The sequence below is a fragment of the Ranitomeya imitator genome, chromosome 9 (assembly GCF_032444005.1).
Source record: "Ranitomeya imitator isolate aRanImi1 chromosome 9, aRanImi1.pri, whole genome shotgun sequence".
In the NCBI taxonomy this organism is placed as follows: Eukaryota; Metazoa; Chordata; class Amphibia; order Anura; family Dendrobatidae; genus Ranitomeya; species Ranitomeya imitator.
In genome coordinates this window covers 1,100,189-1,123,478 of record NC_091290.1, presented here as the reverse complement: position 1 = coordinate 1,123,478, position 23,290 = coordinate 1,100,189, and the positions used below count along the sequence as shown (strand labels likewise).

Genomic DNA, 23,290 nt, shown 5'->3' with positions numbered 1-23,290 from the left:
ATTTTTTCAACGGATCCGACTAGGGGGGCTGGCTAAAGGATCCTAAAAAATCGGAGCATGCTCAGATAAAAAAAGGAATCCGTCACCGGATTCTGTCATTTGACGGATGGATCCGGCGCCCATAGGCTTCCATTCTAACAAACAACGGACGACGTTACTTTGTCCGTTGTCTCTAGCCACCGGACAATTTTTGAAGGATCCGGCAAACGACGGATGAAACGTGAGGCCATCCGTCACAATCCGTCGCTAATACAAGTCTATGTAGATTGTGAGCTCTCGCGGGCAGGGTCCTCTCTCCTCCTGTACCAGTTATGACTTGTATTGTTCTGGATTATTGTACTTGTTTTTATTATGTATACCCCTCCTCACATGTAAAGCGCCATGGAATAAATGGCGCTATAATAATAAATAATAATAGGAGAAAAAAACAGATCCGGCGGCATCAGACACTGGATCCGTTTTTTTCAAAATTCAACGGAATGTGACTGATGGCAAAAAACTGATGCGTGAAAGCGGCCTTACTGCTTTTCCATGCGGCTTGGCCACAGCTTCAGCACAATGCACACAGGCTGCTGACACCAGAAGCCATCAAGAATGGAACATTCTGCAATAGGAAGAAGTTCAGCAAGTTTCTAGAGAACCGCTTTGTGTTATTATTAGTGTCCTGTGCAAATCTCCATCAGGTCCACGAAGAAAAGCAAAACCCTAAGCCAAGGACTGAGCAACAGCAGCCTTATTACTGCACACAGTCTAAGAGCCAAAGAAGACAAATCCTTTGCAGATGCTGCAGTGCGGGTGCGACCACAGGGATCCCAGCCTGGGGCGACCACACGGATCCCGGCCTGGGGCGACCACACGGATCCAGGCCTGGGGCGACCACACGGATCCCGGCCAGGGGCGACCACACGGATCCCGGCCAGGGGCGACCACACGGATCCCGGCCAGGGGCGACCACACGGATCCCGGCCAGGGGCGACCACACGGATCCCGGCCAGGGGCGACCACACGGATCCCGGCCTGGGGCGACCACACGGATCCCGGCCAGGGGCGACCACACGGATCCCGGCTCGGGGCGACCACACGGATCCCGGCCTGTTGCGACCACACGGATCCCGGCCTGGGGCGACCACACGGATCACAGCCTGGGGCGACCACCAGGATCCCGGTCTGGGTCGACCACAGGGATCCCGGCCTGGGTCGAGGTGACCACACAGATCCCAGCCTGGGGCAACCACACGGATCCCGGCCTGGGGCGACCACACGGATCCCGACCTGGGGCAACCACACGGATCCCGGCCTGGTGCGACCACACGGATCCCGGCTTGGGGTGACCACACGGATCCCAGCCTCGGGCTACCACACAGATCCCGGCCTGGGGCGACCACACGGATCCCTGCCTGGGGCGACCACAGGGATCCCAGCCTTGGGCAACCACAGGGATCCCAGCCTGGGGCAACCACAAGGATCCCGGCCTGGGGCAACCACACGGATTCCGGCCTGGGGCGACCACACGGATCCCGGCCTATGGTCTTCTCCTGTCTGGGCCAAATTGCGCCTCAGTTTCCTCTGATGATTTATGGAGGTAAAAATTCCATCTGGTTTCACAACTCTGGAGTCCCGGGCACAGAAGCATCATTATTCCTCAGTTTGGAGCTGCCGTGGCTCTAAGGTCTCTTCAGGAGCTCACTTCTTCAGAGACAATCCAAGGGCGAAGAAACATTGATGATCCGAGGGTGAGGAAACAGAGATGATCCGAGGGCGAGGAAACGGAGACGATCCGAGGGCGAAGAAACATTGATGATCTGAGGGTGAGGAAACAGAGACGATCCGAGGGTGAGGAAACAGAGATGATCCGAGGGTGAGGAAATGGAGGCGATCCGAGGGCGAGGAAACGGAGACGATCCAAGGGCGAAGAAACATTGATGATCTGAGGGTGAGGAAACAGAGACGATCCGAGGGTGCGGAAACAGAGACGATCCTAGGGTGAGGAAACAGAGATGATCCGAGGGCGAGGAAACGGAGACGATCCGAGGGCGAAGAAACATTGATGATCTGAGGGTGAGGAAACAGAGATGATCCGAGGGTGAGGAAATGGAGGCGATCCGAGGGCGAGGAAACGGAGACGATCCAAGGGCGAAGAAACATTGATGATCTGAGGGTGAGGAAACAGAGACAATCCGAGGGTGAGGAAACAGAGATGATCCGAGGGTGAGGAAACGGAGGCGATCCGAGGGCGAGGAAACGGAGATGATCCGGGGGCGAAGAAACATTGATGATCTTAGGGTGAGCAAACAGAGACGATCCGAGGGTGCGGAAACAGAGACGATCCGAGGGTGAGGAAACAGAGATGATCCGAGGGCGAGGGTACAGAGACGATCCAAGGGCGAAGAAACATTGATGATCCGAGGGTGAGGAAACAGAGATGATCCGAGGGTGAGTAAACAGAGATGATCCGAGGGTGAGGAAACAGAGGCGATCCGAGGGCGAGGAAATGGAGACGATCCGGGGGCGAGGAAATGGAGACGATCCGGGGGCGAAGAAACATTGATGATCTGAGGGTGAGGAAACAGAGACGATCCAAGGGTGAGGAAACAGACGATCCGAGGGTGAGGAAGCAGAGACGATCCGAGGGTGAGGAACTGGAGATGATCCGAGGGTGAGGAAACGGAGGCGATCCGAGGGTGAGAAAACGGAGGCGATCCGAGGGCGAGGAAACGGAGACGATCCGAGGGCGAGGAAACGGAGACGATCCGAGGGCGAGGAAACAGAGATGATCCGAGGGTGAGGAAACAGAGATGATCCGAGGGTGAGGAAACGGAGACAATCCGAGGGTGAGGAAACGGAGGCGATCCGAGGGTGAGGAAACAGACGATCCGAGGGCGAGGAAACAGAGATGATCCGAGGGTGAGGAAACAGAAATGATCCGAGGGTGAGCAACCGGAGACGATCCGAGAGTGAGGAAACGGAGACAATCCGAGGGTGAGGAAACGGAGACAATCCGAGGGTGAGGAAACGGAGGCGATCCGAGGGTGAGGAAACAGAGACGATCCGAGGGCGAGGAAACAAAGATGATCCGAGGGTGAGGAAACAGTGGCAATCTGATGGTGAAGAAACAATGACGATCTGAGGGTGAGGAAACAATGACGATCTGAAGGTGAGGAAACGGAGACGATCTGAGGGCGAGAAAGCGGAGTTGTTCCGAGGGTGAGGTCCAGAGAATTAGCACTGACCATCCTCATGAGCTCCATTCAAACACGGTGGCTTCTCCACAATCTGCCCTGATCACAATCCCCGCACTCTGCTCTGTTTTGCTGTACTTACATTACTGTTTTGTTCGTTTTACACTGCAGATAATCAGGTGTTCCGGATTATGAAATAGTTTAGAAAATTCTATAGAAGAAAACACACACAGAAAAGCCCAGTGATGGAGACAGGCGGTCACCAGAAACTGATGATGGAGGTGATGGGTGGTCACCAGATGACTGATGATACTGAACCAGACATACATTTGGGGGCACCTGAAGTACTAGATGTACATAGGAGGGCACCTAAAGGACTGGATACACATTGGGGCACCTGGATACACATGGGGGGCACCTGGAAAACTGGGTATACTTTGTTGTGTACCTGGAGGACTGGGGGCACATTAGGGGCACCTGGAGCACTCAACATACATTGGGGAGCACCTGGAGGACTAGATATACATTGGGGCACCTGGAGGACTGGATATACATTGGAGGGCACCAGGAGGACTGGATATACATTGGGGGGCACCTGGAGCACTGAACATACATTGGGGAGCACCTGGAGGACTAGATATACATTGGGGCACCTGGAGGACTGGATATACATTGGAGGGCACCAGGAGGACTGGATATACATTGGGGGGCACCTGGAGGACTGGATATAGATTGGAGGGCACCAGGAGGACTGGATATACATTGGGGGGCACCTGGAGGACTAGATATACATTGGGGGGCACCTGGAGCACTGAACATACATTGGGGAGCACCTGGAGGACTAGATATACATTGGGGCACCTGGAGGACTGGATATACATTGGGGCACCTGGAGGACTGGATATATATTGGGGGGCACCTGGAGCACTGAACATACATTGGGGAGCACCTGGAGGACTAGATATACATTGGGGCACCTGGAGGACTGGATATACATTGGGGGCACCTGGAGGACTGGATATAGATTGGAGGGCACCTGGAGGACTGGATATACATTGGGGGGCACCTGGAGCACTGAACATACATTGGGGAGCACCTGGAGGACTAGATATACGTTGGGGCACCTGGAGGACTGGATATACATTGGAGGGCACCTGGAGGACTGGATATAGATTGGAGGGCACCAGGAGGACTGGATATACATTGGGGCACCTGGAGGACTGGATATATATTGGGGGGCACCTGGAGGACTGGATATACATCGGGGGGCACCTGGAGGACTGGATATACATTGGGGCACCTGGAGGACTGGATATATATTGGGGGGCACCTGGAGGACTGGATATACATTGGGGGGCACCTGGAGGACTGGATATATATTGGGGGGCACCTGGAGGACTGGATATACATTGGGGGCACCTGGAGGACTGGATATACATTGGGGCACCTGGAGGACTGGATACACATTGGGGGGCACCTGGAGGACTGGATATACATTGGGGGGCACCTGGAGGACTGGATATACATTGGGGCACCTGGAGGACTGGATATACATTGGGGGGCACCTGGAGGACTGGATATATATTGGGGAGGCACCTGGAGGACTGGATATACATTGGGGTGCACCTGGAGGACTGAATATACATTGGGGGGGCACCTGGAGGACTGGATATACATTGGGGGGGCACCTGGAGGACTGGATATACATTGGGGGGCACCTGGAGGACTGGATATACATTGGGGGGGCACCTGGAGGACTGGATATACATTGGGGGGCACCTGGAGGACTGGATATACATTGGGGGGCACCTGGAGGACTGGATATATATTGGGGAGGCACCTGGAGGACTGGATATACATTGGGGGGCACCTGGAGGACTGGATATATATTGGGGGGGCACCTGGAGGACTGGATATATATTGGAGGGCACCTGGAGGACTGGATATACATTGGGGGGCACCTGGAGGACTGGATATACATTGGGGGGGCACCTGGAGGACTGGATATACATTGGGGGGGCACCTGGAGGACTGGATATACATTGGGGGGCACCTGGAGGACTGGATATACATTGGGAGGCACCTTGAGGACTGGATATACATTGGGGGGGCACCTGGAGGACTGGATATACATTGGGGGGCACCTGGAGGACTGGATATACATTGGGGGGCACCTGGAGGACTGGATATACATTGGGGGGGGACCCGGAGGACTGGATATACATTTGGGGGGGCACCTGGAGGACTGGATATATATTGGGGGGAACCTGGAGGACTGGATATATATTGGGGAGGCACCTGGAGGACTGAATATACATTGGGGGGCACCTGGAGGACTGGATATACATTGGGGGGCACCTGGAGGACTGGATATATATTGGGGAGGCATCTGGAGGACTGGATATATATTGGGGAGGCACCTGGAGGACTGGATATACATTGGGGGGCACCTGGAGGACTGGATATACATTGGGGGGCACCTGGAGGACTGGATATACATTGGGGGGCACCTGGAGGACTGGATATACATTGGGGGGCACCTGGAGGACTGGATATACATTGGGGGCACCTGGAGGACTGGATATATATTGGGGAAGCACCTGGAGGACTGGATATACATTGGGGGGGCACCTGGAGGACTGGATATACATTGGGGGGCACCTGGAGGACTGGATATATATTGGGGAGGCACCTGGAGGACTGGATATACATTGGGGGGCACCTGGAGGACTGGATATACATTGGGGGGGCACCTGGAGGACTGGATATACATTGGGGGGCACCTGGAGGACTGGATATACATTGGGGGGGGCACCTGGAGGACTGGATGTACATTGGGGGGCACCTGGAGGACTGGATATACATTGGGGGGCACCTGGAGGACTGGATATACATTGGGGGGGCACCTGGAGGACTGGATATACATTGGGGGGCACCTGGAGCACTGGATATACATTGGGGGGCACCTGGAGGACTGGATATACATTGGGGGGCACCTGGAGGACTGGATATATATTGGGGAGGCACCTGGAGGACTGGATATACATTGGGGGCACCTGGAGGACTGGATATATATTAGGGGGCACCTGGAGGACTGGATATACATTGGGGGGCACCTGGAGGACTGGATATACATTGGGGGCACCTGGAGGACTGGATATATATTGGGGGGCACCTGGAGGACTGGATATACATTGGGGGGCACCTGGAGGACTGGATATACATTGGGGGGCACCTGGAGGACTGGATATACATTGGGGGGCACCTGGAGGACTGGATATATATTGGGGGGCACCTGGAGGACTGGATATACATTGGGGGGCACCTGGAGGACTGGATATACATTGGGGGGCACCTGGAGGACTGGATATACATTGGGGGGGCACCTGGAGGACTGGATATACATTGGGGGGCACCCGGAGGACTGGATATACATTGGGGGGGCACCCGGAGGACTGGATATACATTGGGGGGCACCCGGAGGACTGGATATACATTGGGGGGCACCTGGAGGACTGGATATACATTGGGTGGCACCTGGAGGACTGGATATACATTGGGGGGCACCTGGAGGACTGGATATACATTGGGGCACCTGGAGGACTGGATATACATTGGGGCACCTGGAGGACTGGATATACATTGGGGCACCTGGAGGACTGGATATACATTGGGGCACCTGGAGGACTGGATATACATTGGGGCACCTGGAGGACTGGATATACATTGGGGAGCACCTGGAGGACTGGATATACATTGGGGGGCACCTGGAGGACTGGATATACATTGGGGCACCTGGAGGACTGGATATACATTGGGGGGCACCTGGAGGACTGGATATACATTGGGGGGCACCTGGAGGACTGGATATACATTGGGGCACCTGGAGGACTGGATATACATTGGGGAGCACCTGGAGGACTGGATATACATTGGGGCACCTGGAGGACTGGATATATATTGGGGGGCACCTGGAGGACTGGATATACATTGGGGGGCACCTGGAGGACTGGATATACATTGGGGCACCTGGAGGACTGGATATACATTGGGGAGCACCTGGAGGACTGGATATACATTGGGGCACCTGGAGGACTGGATATACATTGGGGCACCTGGAGGACTGGATATACATTGGGGAGCACCTGGAGGACTGGATATACATTGGGGGGCACCTGGAGGACTGGATATACATTGGGGCACCTGGAGGACTGGATATACATTGGGGCACCTGGAGGACTGGATATATATTGGGGCACCTGGAGGACTGGATTGGGGCACCTGGAGGACTGGATATACATTAGGGGGCACCTGGAGGACTGGATATACATTGGGGCACCTGGAGGACTGGATATACATTGGGGCACCTGGAGGACTGGATATATATTGGGGAGCACCTGGAGGACTGGATATACATTGGGGCACCTGGAGGACTGGATATATATTGGGGGGCACCTGGAGGACTGGATATACATTGGGGCACCTGGAGAACTGGATATACATTGGGGGGCACCTGGAGGACTGGATATACATTGGGGGGCACCTGGAGGACTGGATATACATTGGGGCACCTGGAGAACTGGATATACATTGGGGGGCACCTGGAGGACTGGATATACATTGGGGCACCTGGAGGACTGGATATACATTGGGGGGCACCTGGAGGACTGGATATACATTGGGGCACCTGGAGGACTGGATATACATTGGGGGGCACCTGGAGGACTGGATATACATTGGGGCACCTGGAGGACTGGATATACATTGGGGGGCACCTGGAGGACTGGATATACATTGGGGCACCTGGAGGACTGGATATACATTGGAGGACTGGATATACATTGGAGGACTGGATATACATTGGGGCACCTGGACGACTGGATATACATTGGGGGGCACCTGGAGGACTGGATATACATTGGGGCACCTGGAGGACTGGATATACATTGGGGGGCACCTGGAGGACTGGATATACATTGGGGGGCACCTGGAGGACTGGATATACATTGGGGGGCACCTGGAGGACTGGATATACATTGGGGGGGCACCTGGAGGACTGGATATACATTGGGGCACCTGGAGGACTGGATATACATTGGGGGGCACCTGGAGGGCTGGATATACATTGGGGGGGCACCTGGAGGACTGGATATACATTGGGGGGCACCTGGAGGACTGGATATACATTGGGGGGGCACCTGGAGGACTGGATATACATTGGGGGGCACCTGGAGGACTGGATATACATTGGGGGCACCTGGAGGACTGGATATACATTGGGGGCACCTGGAGGACTGGATATACATTGGGGCACCTGGAGGACTGGATATACATTGGGGGGCACCTGGAGGACTGGATATACATTGGGGGGCACCTGGAGGACTGGATATACATTGGGGGGCATCTGGAGGACTGGATATACATTGGGGGGCATCTGGAGGACTGGATATACATTGGGGGGCACCTGGAGGACTGGATATACATTGGGGGGCACCTGGAGGACTGGATATACATTGGGGGGCACCTGGAGGACTGGATATACATTGGGGGGAACCTGGAGGACTGGATATACATTGGGGGGCACCTGGAGGACTGGATATACATTGGGGGGCACCTGGAGGACTGGATATACATTGGGGGGCACCTGGAGGACTGGATATACATTGGGGGGCACCTGGAGGACTGGATATACATTGGGGGCACCTGGAGGACTGGATATATATTGGGGAGGCACCTGGAGGACTGGATATACATTGGGGGGCACCTGGAGGACTGGATATACATTGGGGGGCACCTGGAGGACTGGATATATATTGGGGAGGCACCTGGAGGACTGGATATACATTGGGGGCACCTGGAGGACTGGATATATATTAGGGGGCACCTGGAGGACTGGATATACATTGGGGGGCACCTGGAGGACTGGATATACATTGGGGGCACCTGGAGGACTGGATATATATTGGGGGGCACCTGGAGGACTGGATATACATTGGGGGGCACCTGGAGGACTGGATATACATTGGGGGGCACCTGGAGGACTGGATATACATTGGGGGGCACCTGGAGGACTGGATATATATTGGGGGGCACCTGGAGGACTGGATATACATTGGGGGGCACCTGGAGGACTGGATATACATTGGGGGGCACCTGGAGGACTGGATATACATTGGGGGGGCACCTGGAGGACTGGATATACATTGGGGGGCACCCGGAGGACTGGATATACATTGGGGGGGCACCCGGAGGACTGGATATACATTGGGGGGCACCCGGAGGACTGGATATACATTGGGGGGCACCTGGAGGACTGGATATACATTGGGTGGCACCTGGAGGACTGGATATACATTGGGGGGCACCTGGAGGACTGGATATACATTGGGGCACCTGGAGGACTGGATATACATTGGGGGGCACCTGGAGGACTGGATATACATTGGGGGGCACCTGGAGGACTGGATATACATTGGGGCACCTGGAGGACTGGATATACATTGGGGAGCACCTGGAGGACTGGATATACATTGGGGCACCTGGAGGACTGGATATATATTGGGGGGCACCTGGAGGACTGGATATACATTGGGGGGCACCTGGAGGACTGGATATACATTGGGGCACCTGGAGGACTGGATATACATTGGGGAGCACCTGGAGGACTGGATATACATTGGGGCACCTGGAGGACTGGATATACATTGGGGCACCTGGAGGACTGGATATACATTGGGGAGCACCTGGAGGACTGGATATACATTGGGGGGCACCTGGAGGACTGGATATACATTGGGGCACCTGGAGGACTGGATATACATTGGGGCACCTGGAGGACTGGATATATATTGGGGCACCTGGAGGACTGGATTGGGGCACCTGGAGGACTGGATATACATTAGGGGGCACCTGGAGGACTGGATATACATTGGGGCACCTGGAGGACTGGATATACATTGGGGCACCTGGAGGACTGGATATATATTGGGGAGCACCTGGAGGACTGGATATACATTGGGGCACCTGGAGGACTGGATATATATTGGGGGGCACCTGGAGGACTGGATATACATTGGGGCACCTGGAGAACTGGATATACATTGGGGGGCACCTGGAGGACTGGATATACATTGGGGGGCACCTGGAGGACTGGATATACATTGGGGCACCTGGAGAACTGGATATACATTGGGGGGCACCTGGAGGACTGGATATACATTGGGGCACCTGGAGGACTGGATATACATTGGGGGGCACCTGGAGGACTGGATATACATTGGGGCACCTGGAGGACTGGATATACATTGGGGGGCACCTGGAGGACTGGATATACATTGGGGCACCTGGAGGACTGGATATACATTGGGGGGCACCTGGAGGACTGGATATACATTGGGGCACCTGGAGGACTGGATATACATTGGAGGACTGGATATACATTGGAGGACTGGATATACATTGGGGCACCTGGACGACTGGATATACATTGGGGGGCACCTGGAGGACTGGATATACATTGGGGCACCTGGAGGACTGGATATACATTGGGGCACCTGGAGGACTGGATATACATTGGGGCACCTGGAGGACTGGATATACATTGGGGCACCTGGAGGACTGGATATACATTGGGGGGCACCTGGAGGACTGGATATACATTGGGGGGCACCTGGAGGACTGGATATACATTGGGGCACCTGGAGGACTGGATATACATTGGGGAGCACCTGGAGGACTGGATATACATTGGGGCACCTGGAGGACTGGATATATATTGGGGGGCACCTGGAGGACTGGATATACATTGGGGGGCACCTGGAGGACTGGATATACATTGGGGCACCTGGAGGACTGGATATACATTGGGGAGCACCTGGAGGACTGGATATACATTGGGGCACCTGGAGGACTGGATATACATTGGGGCACCTGGAGGACTGGATATACATTGGGGAGCACCTGGAGGACTGGATATACATTGGGGGGCACCTGGAGGACTGGATATACATTGGGGCACCTGGAGGACTGGATATACATTGGGGCACCTGGAGGACTGGATATATATTGGGGCACCTGGAGGACTGGATTGGGGCACCTGGAGGACTGGATATACATTAGGGGGCACCTGGAGGACTGGATATACATTGGGGCACCTGGAGGACTGGATATACATTGGGGCACCTGGAGGACTGGATATATATTGGGGAGCACCTGGAGGACTGGATATACATTGGGGCACCTGGAGGACTGGATATATATTGGGGGGCACCTGGAGGACTGGATATACATTGGGGCACCTGGAGAACTGGATATACATTGGGGGGCACCTGGAGGACTGGATATACATTGGGGGGCACCTGGAGGACTGGATATACATTGGGGCACCTGGAGAACTGGATATACATTGGGGGGCACCTGGAGGACTGGATATACATTGGGGCACCTGGAGGACTGGATATACATTGGGGGGCACCTGGAGGACTGGATATACATTGGGGCACCTGGAGGACTGGATATACATTGGGGGGCACCTGGAGGACTGGATATACATTGGGGCACCTGGAGGACTGGATATACATTGGGGGGCACCTGGAGGACTGGATATACATTGGGGAGCACCTGGAGGACTGGATATACATTGGGGCACCTGGAGGACTGGATATACATTGGAGGACTGGATATACATTGGAGGACTGGATATACATTGGGGCACCTGGACGACTGGATATACATTGGGGGGCACCTGGAGGACTGGATATACATTGGGGCACCTGGAGGACTGGATATACATTGGGGCACCTGGAGGACTGGATATACATTGGGGCACCTGGAGGACTGGATATACATTGGGGAGCACCTGGAGAACTGGATATACATTGGGGGGCACCTGGAGGACTGGATATACATTGGGGCACCTGGAGGACTGGATATACATTGGGGGGCACCTGGAGGACTGGATATACATTGGGGGGCACCTGGAGGACTGGATATACATTGGGGCACCTGGAGGACTGGATATACATTGGGGAGCACCTGGAGGACTGGATATACATTGGGGCACCTGGAGGACTGGATATATATTGGGGGGCACCTGGAGGACTGGATATACATTGGGGGGCACCTGGAGGACTGGATATACATTGGGGCACCTGGAGGACTGGATATACATTGGGGAGCACCTGGAGGACTGGATATACATTGGGGCACCTGGAGGACTGGATATACATTGGGGCACCTGGAGGACTGGATATACATTGGGGAGCACCTGGAGGACTGGATATACATTGGGGGGCACCTGGAGGACTGGATATACATTGGGGCACCTGGAGGACTGGATATACAGTGGGGCAAAAAAGTATTTAGTCAGTCAGCAATAGTGCAAGTTCCACCACTTAAAAAGATGAGAGGCGTCTGTAATTTACATCATAGGTAGACCTCAACTATGGGAGACAAACTGAGAAATAAAAATCCAGAAAATCACATTGTCTGTTTTTTTAACATTTTATTTGCATATTATGGTGGAAAATAAGTATTTGGTCAGAAACAAAATTTCATCTCAATACTTTGTAATATATCCTTTGTTGGCAATGACAGAGGTCAAACGTTTTCTGTAAGTCTTCACAAGGTTGCCACACACTGTTGTTGGTATGTTGGCCCATTCCTCCATGCAGATCTCCTCTAGAGCAGTGATGTTTTTGGCTTTTCGCTTGGCAACACGGACTTTCAACTCCCTCCAAAGGTTTTCTATAGGGTTGAGATCTGGAGACTGGCTAGGCCACTCAAGGACCTTGAAATGCTTCTTACTAAGCCACTCCTTCGTTGCCCTGGCGGTGTGCTTTGGATCATTGTCATGTTGAAAGACCCAGCCACGTTTCATCTTCAATGCCCTTGCTGATGGAAGGAGGTTTGCACTCAAAATCTCACGATACATGGCCCCATTCATTCTTTCATGTACCCGGATCAGTCGTCCTGGCCCCTTTGCAGAGAAACAGCCCCAAAGCATGATGTTTCCACCACCATGCTTTACAGTAGGTATGGTGTTTGATGGATGCAACTCAGTATTCTTTTTCCTCCAAACACGACAAGTTGTGTTTCTACCAAACAGTTCCAGTTTGGTTTCATCAGACCATAGGACATTCTCCCAAAACTCCTCTGGATCATCCAAATGCTCTCTAGCAAACTTCAGACGGGCCCGGACATGTACTGGCTTAAGCAGTGGGACACGTCTGGCACTGCAGGATCTGAGTCCATGGTGGCGTAGTGTGTTACTTATGGTAGGCCTTGTTACATTGGTCCCAGCTCTTTGCAGTTCATTCACTAGGTCCCCCCGCGTGGTTCTGGGATTTTTGCTCACCGTTCTTGTGATTATTCTGACCCCACGGGGTGGGATTTTGCGTGGAGCCCCAGATCGAGGGAGATTATCAGTGGTCTTGTATGTCTTCCATTTTCTAATTATTGCTCCCACTGTTGATTTCTTCACTCCAAGCTGGTTGGCTATTGCAGATTCAGTCTTCCCAGCCTGGTGCAGGGCTACAATTTTGTTTCTGGTGTCCTTTGACAGCTCTTTGGTCTTCACCATAGTGGAGTTTGGAGTCAGACTGTTTGAGGTTGTGCACAGGTGTCTTTTTATACTGATAACAAGTTTAAACAGGTGCCATTACTACAGGTAATGAGTGGAGGAAAGAGGAGACTCTTAAAGAAGAAGTTACAGGTCTGTGAGAGCCAGAAATCTGGATTGTTTGTTTCTGACCAAATACTTATTTTCACCATAATATGCAAAAAAAATGTTAAAAAAACAGACAATGTGATTTTCTGGATTTTTATTTCTCAGTTTGTCTCCCATAGTTGAGGTCTACCTATGATGTAAATTACAGACGCCTCTCATCTTTTTAAGTGGTGGAACTTGCACTATTGCTGACTGACTAAATACTTTTTTGCCCCACTGTACATTGGGGCACCTGGAGGACTGGATATATATTGGGGCACCTGGAGGACTGGATATATATTGGGGCACCTGGAGGACTGGATATATATTGGGGCACCTGGAGGACTGGATATATATTGGGGCACCTGGAGGACTGGATATATATTGGGGCACCTGGAGGACTGGATATACATTGGGGGGGCACCTGGAGGACTGGATATATATTGGGGAGCACCTGGAGGACTGGATATACATTGGGGCACCTGGAGGACTGGATATATATTGGGGAGCACCTGGAGGACTGGATATACATTGGGGCACCTGGAGGACTGGATATATATTGGGGGGCACCTGGAGGACTGGATATACATTGGGGCACCTGGAGAACTGGATATACATTGGGGGGCACCTGGAGGACTGGATATACATTGGGGGGCACCTGGAGGACTGGATATACATTGGGGCACCTGGAGAACTGGATATACATTGGGGGGCACCTGGAGGACTGGATATACATTGGGGCACCTGGAGGACTGGATATACATTGGGGGGCACCTGGAGGACTGGATATACATTGGGGCACCTGGAGGACTGGATATACATTGGGGGGCACCTGGAGGACTGGATATACATTGGGGCACCTGGAGGACTGGATATACATTGGAGGACTGGATATACATTGGGGGGCACCTGGAGGACTGGATATACATTGGGGGGCACCTGGAGGACTGGATATACATTGGGGGGCACCTGGAGGACTGGATATACATTGGGGGGCACCTGGAGGACTGGATATACATTGGGGGGCACCTGGAGGACTGGATATACATTGGGGCACCTGGAGAACTGGATATACATTGGGGGGCACCTGGAGGACTGGATATACATTGGGGCACCTGGAGGACTGGATATACATTGGGGGGCATCTGGAGGACTGGATATACATTGGGGGGGCACCTGGAGGACTGGATATACATTGGGGGGCACCTGGAGGACTGGATATACATTGGGGGGCACCTGGAGGACTGGATATACATTGGGGGGAACCTGGAGGACTGGATATACATTGGGGGGAACCTGGAGGACTGGATATACATTGGGGGGCACCTGGAGGACTGGATATACATTGGGGGGCACCTGGAGGACTGGATATACATTGGGGGGCACCTGGAGGACTGGATATACATTGGGGGCACCTGGAGGACTGGACACTGCTCTTTGCAATCAGCTAGCTCAGGCTGTGGCATAACTGCACATGCGCGCAGTGAAGGATGATGGGAGATGTAGTATTAGGTGGGGACCGGAAGCACGTGACTAGCTCCAAGTCCCGCCGTCCTTTGCGTGTGTACGGAAATCCCTGACATCCGGTACGATGAGCCGCCAAGCGAAGGGAGAGGATCATCATCGGCGGGGCCACAAGAGAGGGAAGCAGAGCGCGGACGGCGAGGTGAGGACGGAGCCGCCTCTTGTCTGCTGTTGTCGGGGGCTCGTGCTTGTGGGGCTCAGTCCTGTTCTCCTTCTTTCCAGGCCGGTGGCGGCAGCAGCTGGGAGGAGGCGGATCTCGGCAATGAGGAGCGAAAGCAGAAATTCCTGCGGCTCATGGGGGCCGGGAAGGTGAGGAGCGGGAGAATGGCGGCCGCCTGGGAATGTGCGGCGCTGCTGCGGTATAGACCCCGCCCCCGACCGCGTGACCCCGCCCCCGACCGCGTGACCCCGCCCCCGACCGCGTGACCCCGCCCCCGCCCGCGTGACCCCGCCCCCGACCGCGTGACCCCGCCCCCGACCGCGTGACCCCGCCCCCGACCGCGTGACCCCGCCCCCGACCGCGTGACCCCGCCCCCGACCGCGTGACCCCGCCCCTGACCGCGTGACCCCGACTGCGTGACCCCGCCCCCGACCGCGTGACCCCGCCCCCGACCGCGTGACCCCGCCCCCGACCGCGTGACCCCGCCCCCGACCGCGTGACCCCGCCCCCGACCGCGTGACCCCGCCCCTGACCGCGTGACCCCGACTGCGTGACCCCGACCGCGTGACCCCGACCGCGTGACCCCGCGGCTTCTGGTCACTTTCTGTCCAGCGGTTTCTCTTCTGGTTTTAAAATATCAAACTGTAATGTGCTTGTGCTCTCCTCAGCGGATCCAGCACTGCCCCTCCCCCGCTGCAGGGAGCAACCAATCACAGGCCTGGGCTGTCCCACCCTCGAAGCCCGTTGGTCCAGCACTGCCCCTCCCCCACTGCAGGGAGCAGCCAATCACAGGCCTGGGCTGTTCCACCCTCGATGCCCGTTGGTCCAGCACTGCCCCTCCCCCCCTGCAGTGAGCAGCCAATCACAGGCCTGGGCTGTCCCACCATCGATGCCCGTTGGTCCAGCACTGCCCCTCCCCCGCTGCAGGGAGCAGCCAATCACAGGCCTGGGCTGTCCCACCCTCGATACCCGTTGGTCCAGCACTGCCCCTCCCCCCCTGCAGTGAGCAGCCAATCACAGGCCTGGGCTGTCCCACCCTCGATGCCCGTTGGTCCAGCACTGCCCCTCCCCCCCTGCAGGGAGCAGCCAATCACAGGCCTGGGCTGTCCCACCCTCGATGCCCGTTGGTCCAGCACTGCCCCTCCCCCGCTGCAGGGAGCAGCCAATCACAGGCCTGGGCTGTCCCACCCTCGATACCCGTTGGTCCAGCACTGCCCCTCCCCCCCTGCAGTGAGCAGCCAATCACAGGCCTGGGCTGTCCCACCCTCGATGCCCGTTGGTCCAGACCCCAAGTGGTAACCAGTGGAGAGTCCGAGCCAGAACTGGTAAAGCAGCGAGCGATGCGGGTCCACGATGGGTGGCAGCGGTGGTCGCAGTGGTGGTCGCAGACCCTTTAGCCCCCCCCCGGTGTCGCCATCCATTTGAGTTCATACAGTTGTAGCCACAGTAATTCTATTACCCCCGTGCAGGATTTTCTGCCTTTTCCCGCGACTCCTGGATTTAGGCTACGAGTCCGGCTTGTTGTCAGAATCGTGTCGGCATTTCGTCATGTAAAACCAAAAAAAGAAAACAGAATGGACTATGAAACCAGAGAAAGTAGAAAAATAACACAATGTTTATTGAACATCACAGCAGAACATATAAAAACATTCAAATGCCCTACAAATAAATATGGAGTCGACATGGAACAGAACACAATGGGTCAGAACAATATCTGTCACCGTATATAGATGAGAGGGAAACGCATCCATATATATATATATAAGAGATCATAGGCGCAAAGAACCATAAGCCCCTACTGGAAAAAAAGGATGTCCGAATCCCATCTACTAAAGGGTTAAGAAGTAAAGTGCCCAGCAGAGAACAAGGAAAGACCCCTATAGTTACCGAGGGGGAATATAATGCCCAGCATACTCATCTGAGGGGGGGAGAAAAAAGACCGCCTATAGTTACCGAGGGGGAATATAATGCCCAGCATACTCATCTGAGGGGGGGGGAAAAAAGACCGCCTATAGTTACAGAGGGGGAATATAATGCCCAGCATACTCATCTGGGGGGGGGAGAAAAAAGACCGCCTATAGTTGCAGAGGGGGAATATAATGCCCAGCATACTCATCTGAGGGGGGAGAAAAAAGACCGCCTATAGTTACAGAGGGGGAATATAATGCCCAGCATACTCATCTGAGGGGGGGGAGAAAAAAGACCGCCTATAGTTGCAGAGGGGGAATATAATGCCCAGCATACTCATCTGAGGGGGGAGAAAAAAGACCGCCTATAGTTACAGAGGGGGAATATAATGCCCAGCATACTCATCTGAGGGGGGGGAGAAAAAAGACCGCCTATAGTTGCAGAGGGGGAATATAATGCCCAGCATACTCATCTGAGGGGGGGAGAAAAAAGACCGCCTATAGTTACCGAGGGGGAATATAATGCCCAGCATACTCATCTGAGGGGGGGGGAAAAAAGACCGCCTATAGTTACAGAGGGGGAATATAATGCCCAGCATACTCATCTGGGGGGGGGAGAAAAAAGACCGCCTATAGTTGCAGAGGGGGAATATAATGCCCAGCATACTCATCTGAGGGGGGAGAAAAAAGACCGCCTATAGTTACAGAGGGGGAATATAATGCCCAGCATACTCATCTGAGGGGGGGGAGAAAAAAGACCGCCTATAGTTGCAGAGGGGGAATATAATGCCCAGCATACTCATCTGAGGGGGGAGAAAAAAGACCGCCTATAGTTACAGAGGGGGAATATAATGCCCAGCATACTCATCTGAGGGGGGGGAGAAAAAAGACCGCCTATAGTTGCAGAGGGGGAATATAATGCCCAGCATACTCATCTGAGGGGGGGAGAAAAAAGACCGCCTATAGTTACAGAGGGGGAATATAATGCCCAGCATACTCATCTGAGGGGGGGGGAAAAAAGACCGCCTATAGTTGCAGAGGGGGAATATAATGCCCAGCATACTCATCTGAGGGGGGAGAAAAAAGACCGCCTATAGTTACAGAGGGGGAATATAATGCCCAGCATACTCATCTGAGGGGGGGGAGAAAAAAGACCGCCTATAGTTGCAGAGGGGGAATATAATGCCCAGCATACTCATCTGAGGGGGGGAGAAAAAAGACCGCCTATAGTTACCGAGGGGGAATATAATGCCCAGCATACTCATCTGAGGGGGGGGGAAAAAAGACCGCCTATAGTTACAGAGGGGGAATATAATGCCCAGCATACTCATCTGGGGGGGGGAGAAAAAAGACCGCCTATAGTTGCAGAGGGGGAATATAATGCCCAGCATACTCATCTGAGGGGGGAGAAAAAAGACCGCCTATAGTTACAGAGGGGGAATATAATGCCCAGCATACTCATCTGAGGGGGGGGAGAAAAAAGACCGCCTATAGTTGCAGAGGGGGAATATAATGCCCAGCATACTCATCTGAGGGGGGAGAAAAAAGACCGCCTATAGTTACAGAGGGGGAATATAATGCCCAGCATACTCATCTGAGGGGGGGAGAAAAGACCGCCTATAGTTACAGAGGGGGAATATAATGCCCAGCATACTCATCTGAGGGGGGAGAAAAAAGACCGCCTATAGTTACAGATGGGGAATATAATGCCCAGCATACTCATCTGAGGGGGAGAAAAAAGACCGCCTATAGTTACAGAGGGGGAATATAATGCCCAGCATACTCATCTGAGGGGGGAGAAAAAAGACCGCCTATAGTTACAGATGGGGAATATAATGCCCAGCATACTCATCTGAGGGGGGAGAAAAAAGACCGCCTATAGTTACAGAGGGGGAATATAATGCCCAGCATACTCATCTGAGGAAGGAGAAAAAAGACCGCCTATAGTTACAGAGGGGGAATATAATGCCCAGCATACTCATCTGAGGGGGGGGAAAAAAGAAAGGCTATAGTTACAGAGGGGGGATATAGTGCCCAGCATACTCCTCTGAGGGGGGAGAAAAAAGACCGCCTATAGTTACAGAGGGGGAATATAATGCCCAGCATACTCATCTGAGGGGGGAGGAAAAAAGACCGCCTATAGTTACAGAGGGGGATATAATGCCCAGCATACTCATCTGAGGGGGGAGAAAAAAGACCGCCTATAGTTGCAGAGGGGGAATATAATGCCCAGCATACTCATCTAAGGGGGGAGAAAAAAGACCGCCTATAGTTACAGAGGGGGAATATAATGCCCAGCATACTCATCTGAGGGGGGAGAAAAAAGACCGCCTATAGTTACAGAGGGGGAATATAATGCCCAGCATACTCATCTGAGGGGGGGGGGAAAAAAGACCGCCTATAGTTACAGAGGGGGAATATAGTGCCCAGCATACTCATCTGAGGGGGGAGGAAAAAAGACCGCCTATAGTTACAGAGGGGGAATATAATGCCCAGCATACTCATCTGAGGGGGGGGGGGAAAAAGACCGCCTATAGTTACAGAGGGGGAATATAGTGCCCAGCATACTCATCTGAGGGGGGAGAAAAAAGACCGCCTATAGTTGCAGAGGGGGAATATAATGCCCAGCATACTCATCTGAGGGGGGAGAAAAAAGACCGCCTATAGTTACAGAGGGGGAATATAATGCCCAGCATACTCATCTGAGGGGGGAGAAAAAAGACCGCCTATAGTTGCAGAGGGGGAATATAATGCCCAGCATACTCATCTGAGGGGGGGGGGGGAAAAGACCGCCTATAGTTACAGAGGGGGAATATAGTGCCCAGCATACTCATCTGAGGGGGGAGAAAAAAGACCGCCTATAGTTACAGAGGGGGAATATAATGCCCAGCATACTCCTCTGAGGGGGGAGAAAAAAGACCGCCTATAGTTACAGAGGGGGAATATAATGCCCAGCATACTCATCTGAGGGGGGAGAAAAAAGACCGCCTATAGTTACAGAGGGGGGATATAATGCCCAGCATACTCATCTGAGGGGGGAGAAAAAAGACCGCCTATAGTTACAGAGGGGGAATATAATGCCCAGCATACTCATCTGAGGGGGGAGAAAAAAGACCGCCTATAGTTACAGAGGGGGAATATAGTGCCCAGCATACTCATCTGAGGGGGGAGAAAAAAGACCGCCTATAGTTACAGAGGGGGAATATAGTGCCCAGCATACTCCTCTGAGGGGGGAGAAAAAAGACCGCCTATAGTTAGAGGGGGAATATAATGCCCAGCATACTCATCTGAGGGGGGGGGGAAAAAAGACCGCCTATAGTTACAGAGGGGGAATATAATGCCCAGCATACTCCTCTGAGGGGGGAGAAAAAAGACCGCCTATAGTTACAGAGGGGGAATATAATGCCCAGCATACTCATCTGAGGGGGGAGAAAAAAGACCGCCTATAGTTACAGAGGGGGAATATAATGCCCAGCATACTCCTCTGAGGGGGGAGAAAAAAGACCGCCTATAGTTACAGAGGGGGAATATAATGCCCAGCATACTCCTCTGAGGGGGGGAAAAAAAAGACAGGCTATAGTTACAGAGGGGGAATATAATGCCCAGCATACTCCTCTGAGGGGGGAGAAAAAAGACCGCCTATAGTTACAGAGGGGGAATATAATGCCCAGCATACTCATCTGAGGGGGGAGAAAAAAGACCGCCTATAGTTACAGAGGGGGATATAATGCCCAGCATACTCATCTGAGGGGGGAGGAAAAAGACCGCCTATAGTTACAGAGGGGGAATATAATGCCCAGCATACTCATCTGAGGGGGGAGAAAAAAGACCGCCTATAGTTACAGAGGGGGAATATAATGCCCAGCATACTCATCTGAGGGGGGAGAAAAAAGACCGCCTATAGTTACAGAGGGGGATATAATGCCCAGCATACTCATCTGAGGGGGGGAGGAAAAAGACCGCCTATTGTTACAGAGGGGGAATATAGTGCCCAGCATACTCATCTGAGGGGGGAGAAAAAAGACCGCCTATAGTTACAGAGGGGGATATAATGCCCAGCATACTCATCTGAGGGGGGAGGAAAAAGACCGCCTATAGTTACAGAGGGGGAATATAATGCCCGCATACTCATCTGAGGGGGGGGGAAAAAAGATCGCCTATAGTTACAGAGGGGGAATATAATGCCCAGCATACTCATCTGAGGGGGGAGAAAAAAGACCGCCTATAGTTACAGAGGGGGAATATAATGCCCAGCATACTCATCTGAGGGGGGGAGAAAAAAGACCGCCTATAGTTACAGAGGGGGAATATAATGCCCAGCATACTCATCTGAGGGGGGGGGGGAAAAAGACCGCCTATAGTTACAGAGGGGGAATATAGTGCCCAGCATACTCATCTGAGGGGGGAGAAAAAAGACCGCCTATAGTTACAGAGGGGGATATAATGCCCAGCATACTCATCTGAGGGGGGAGGAAAAAGACCGCCTATAGTTACAGAGGGGGGATATAATGCCCAGCATACTCATCTGAGGGGGGAGGAAAAAGACCGCCTATAGTTACCGAGGGGGAATATAATGCCCAGCATACTCATCTGAGGGGGGGGGGGGGAAAAGATCGCCTATAGTTACAGAGGGGGAATATAATGCCCAGCATACTCATCTGAGGGGGGAGGAAAAAGACCGCCTATAGTTACCGAGGGGGAATATAATGCCCAGCATACTCATCTGAGGGGGGGGGGGGGAAAAGATCGCCTATAGTTACAGAGGGGGAATATAATGCCCAGCATACTCATCTGAGGGGGGGGGAAAAAAAGACTGCCTATAGTTACAGAGGGGGGATATAATGCCCAGCATACTCATCTGAGGGGGGAGGAAAAAGACCGCCTATAGTTACAGAGGGGGGATATAATGCCCAGCATACTCATCTGAGGGGGGAGGAAAAAGACCGCCTATAGTTACAGAGGGGGAATATAGTGCCCAGCATACTCATCTGAGGGGGGAGGAAAAAGACCGCCTATAGTTACAGAGGGGGGATATAATGCCCAGCATACTCATCTGAGGGGGGAGGAAAAAGACCGCCTATAGTTACCAAGGGGGAATATAATGCCCAGCATACTCATCTGAGGGGGGGGGGGGAAAGATCGCCTATAGTTACAGAGGGGAATATAGTGCCCAGCATACTCATCTGAGGGGGGAGAAAAAAGACCGCCTATAGTTACAGAGGGGGGATATAATGCCCAGCATACTCATCTGAGGGGGGGGGGGGGAAAAAGACCGCCTATAGTTAGAGGGGGAATATAGTGCCCAGCATACTCATCTGAGGGGGGAGGAAAAAGACCGCCTATAGTTGCCGAGGGGGAATATAATGCCCAGCATACTCATCTGAGGGGGGGGAGAAAAAGACCGCCTATAGTTACAGAGGGGGAATATAGTGCCCAGCATACTCATCTGAGGGGGGGGGGGGGGGAAAGACAGGCTATAGTTACAGAGGGGGAATATAATGCCCAGCATAATCATCTGAGGGAGGAGAAAAAAGACCGCCTATAGTTACAGAGGGGGGATATAATGCCCAGCATACTCATCTGAGGGGGGAGGAAAAAGACAGGCTGGACCCAAAAATATATCGACTACACAAAGTCAGATAGAAGCCAGTGCCTAAATGTGAACGGCATAAGTCAGGGCAGGGTTGTGAGCCCCACGCGTATCGCCGCCACAGCAGCTTCGTCAGGGTAAGTCACTTTTCTCCCCGCCTCAGATGAGTATGCTGGGCATTATATTCCCCCTCTGTAACTATAGGCGGTCTTTTTTCTCCCCCCT

At 53.3% G+C, this 23,290-nt stretch overlaps 1 protein-coding gene across 1 annotated transcript in view; it reads left to right on the top strand.

Annotated features, from left to right (window-relative positions):
- Positions 1-15,425: 15,425 nt before the first annotated feature.
- The window catches only part of C9H11orf58 (chromosome 9 C11orf58 homolog), a 39,502-nt gene continuing 31,637 nt past the window's right edge, over positions 15,426-23,290 (top strand). The window contains exons 1-2 of the mRNA XM_069740402.1: positions 15,426-15,550; positions 15,631-15,717. Coding sequence (XP_069596503.1) covers positions 15,476-15,550; positions 15,631-15,717 — 162 coding nt within the window. The 5' untranslated portion in view covers positions 15,426-15,475. The remainder of the gene's footprint in view (positions 15,551-15,630; positions 15,718-23,290) is intronic.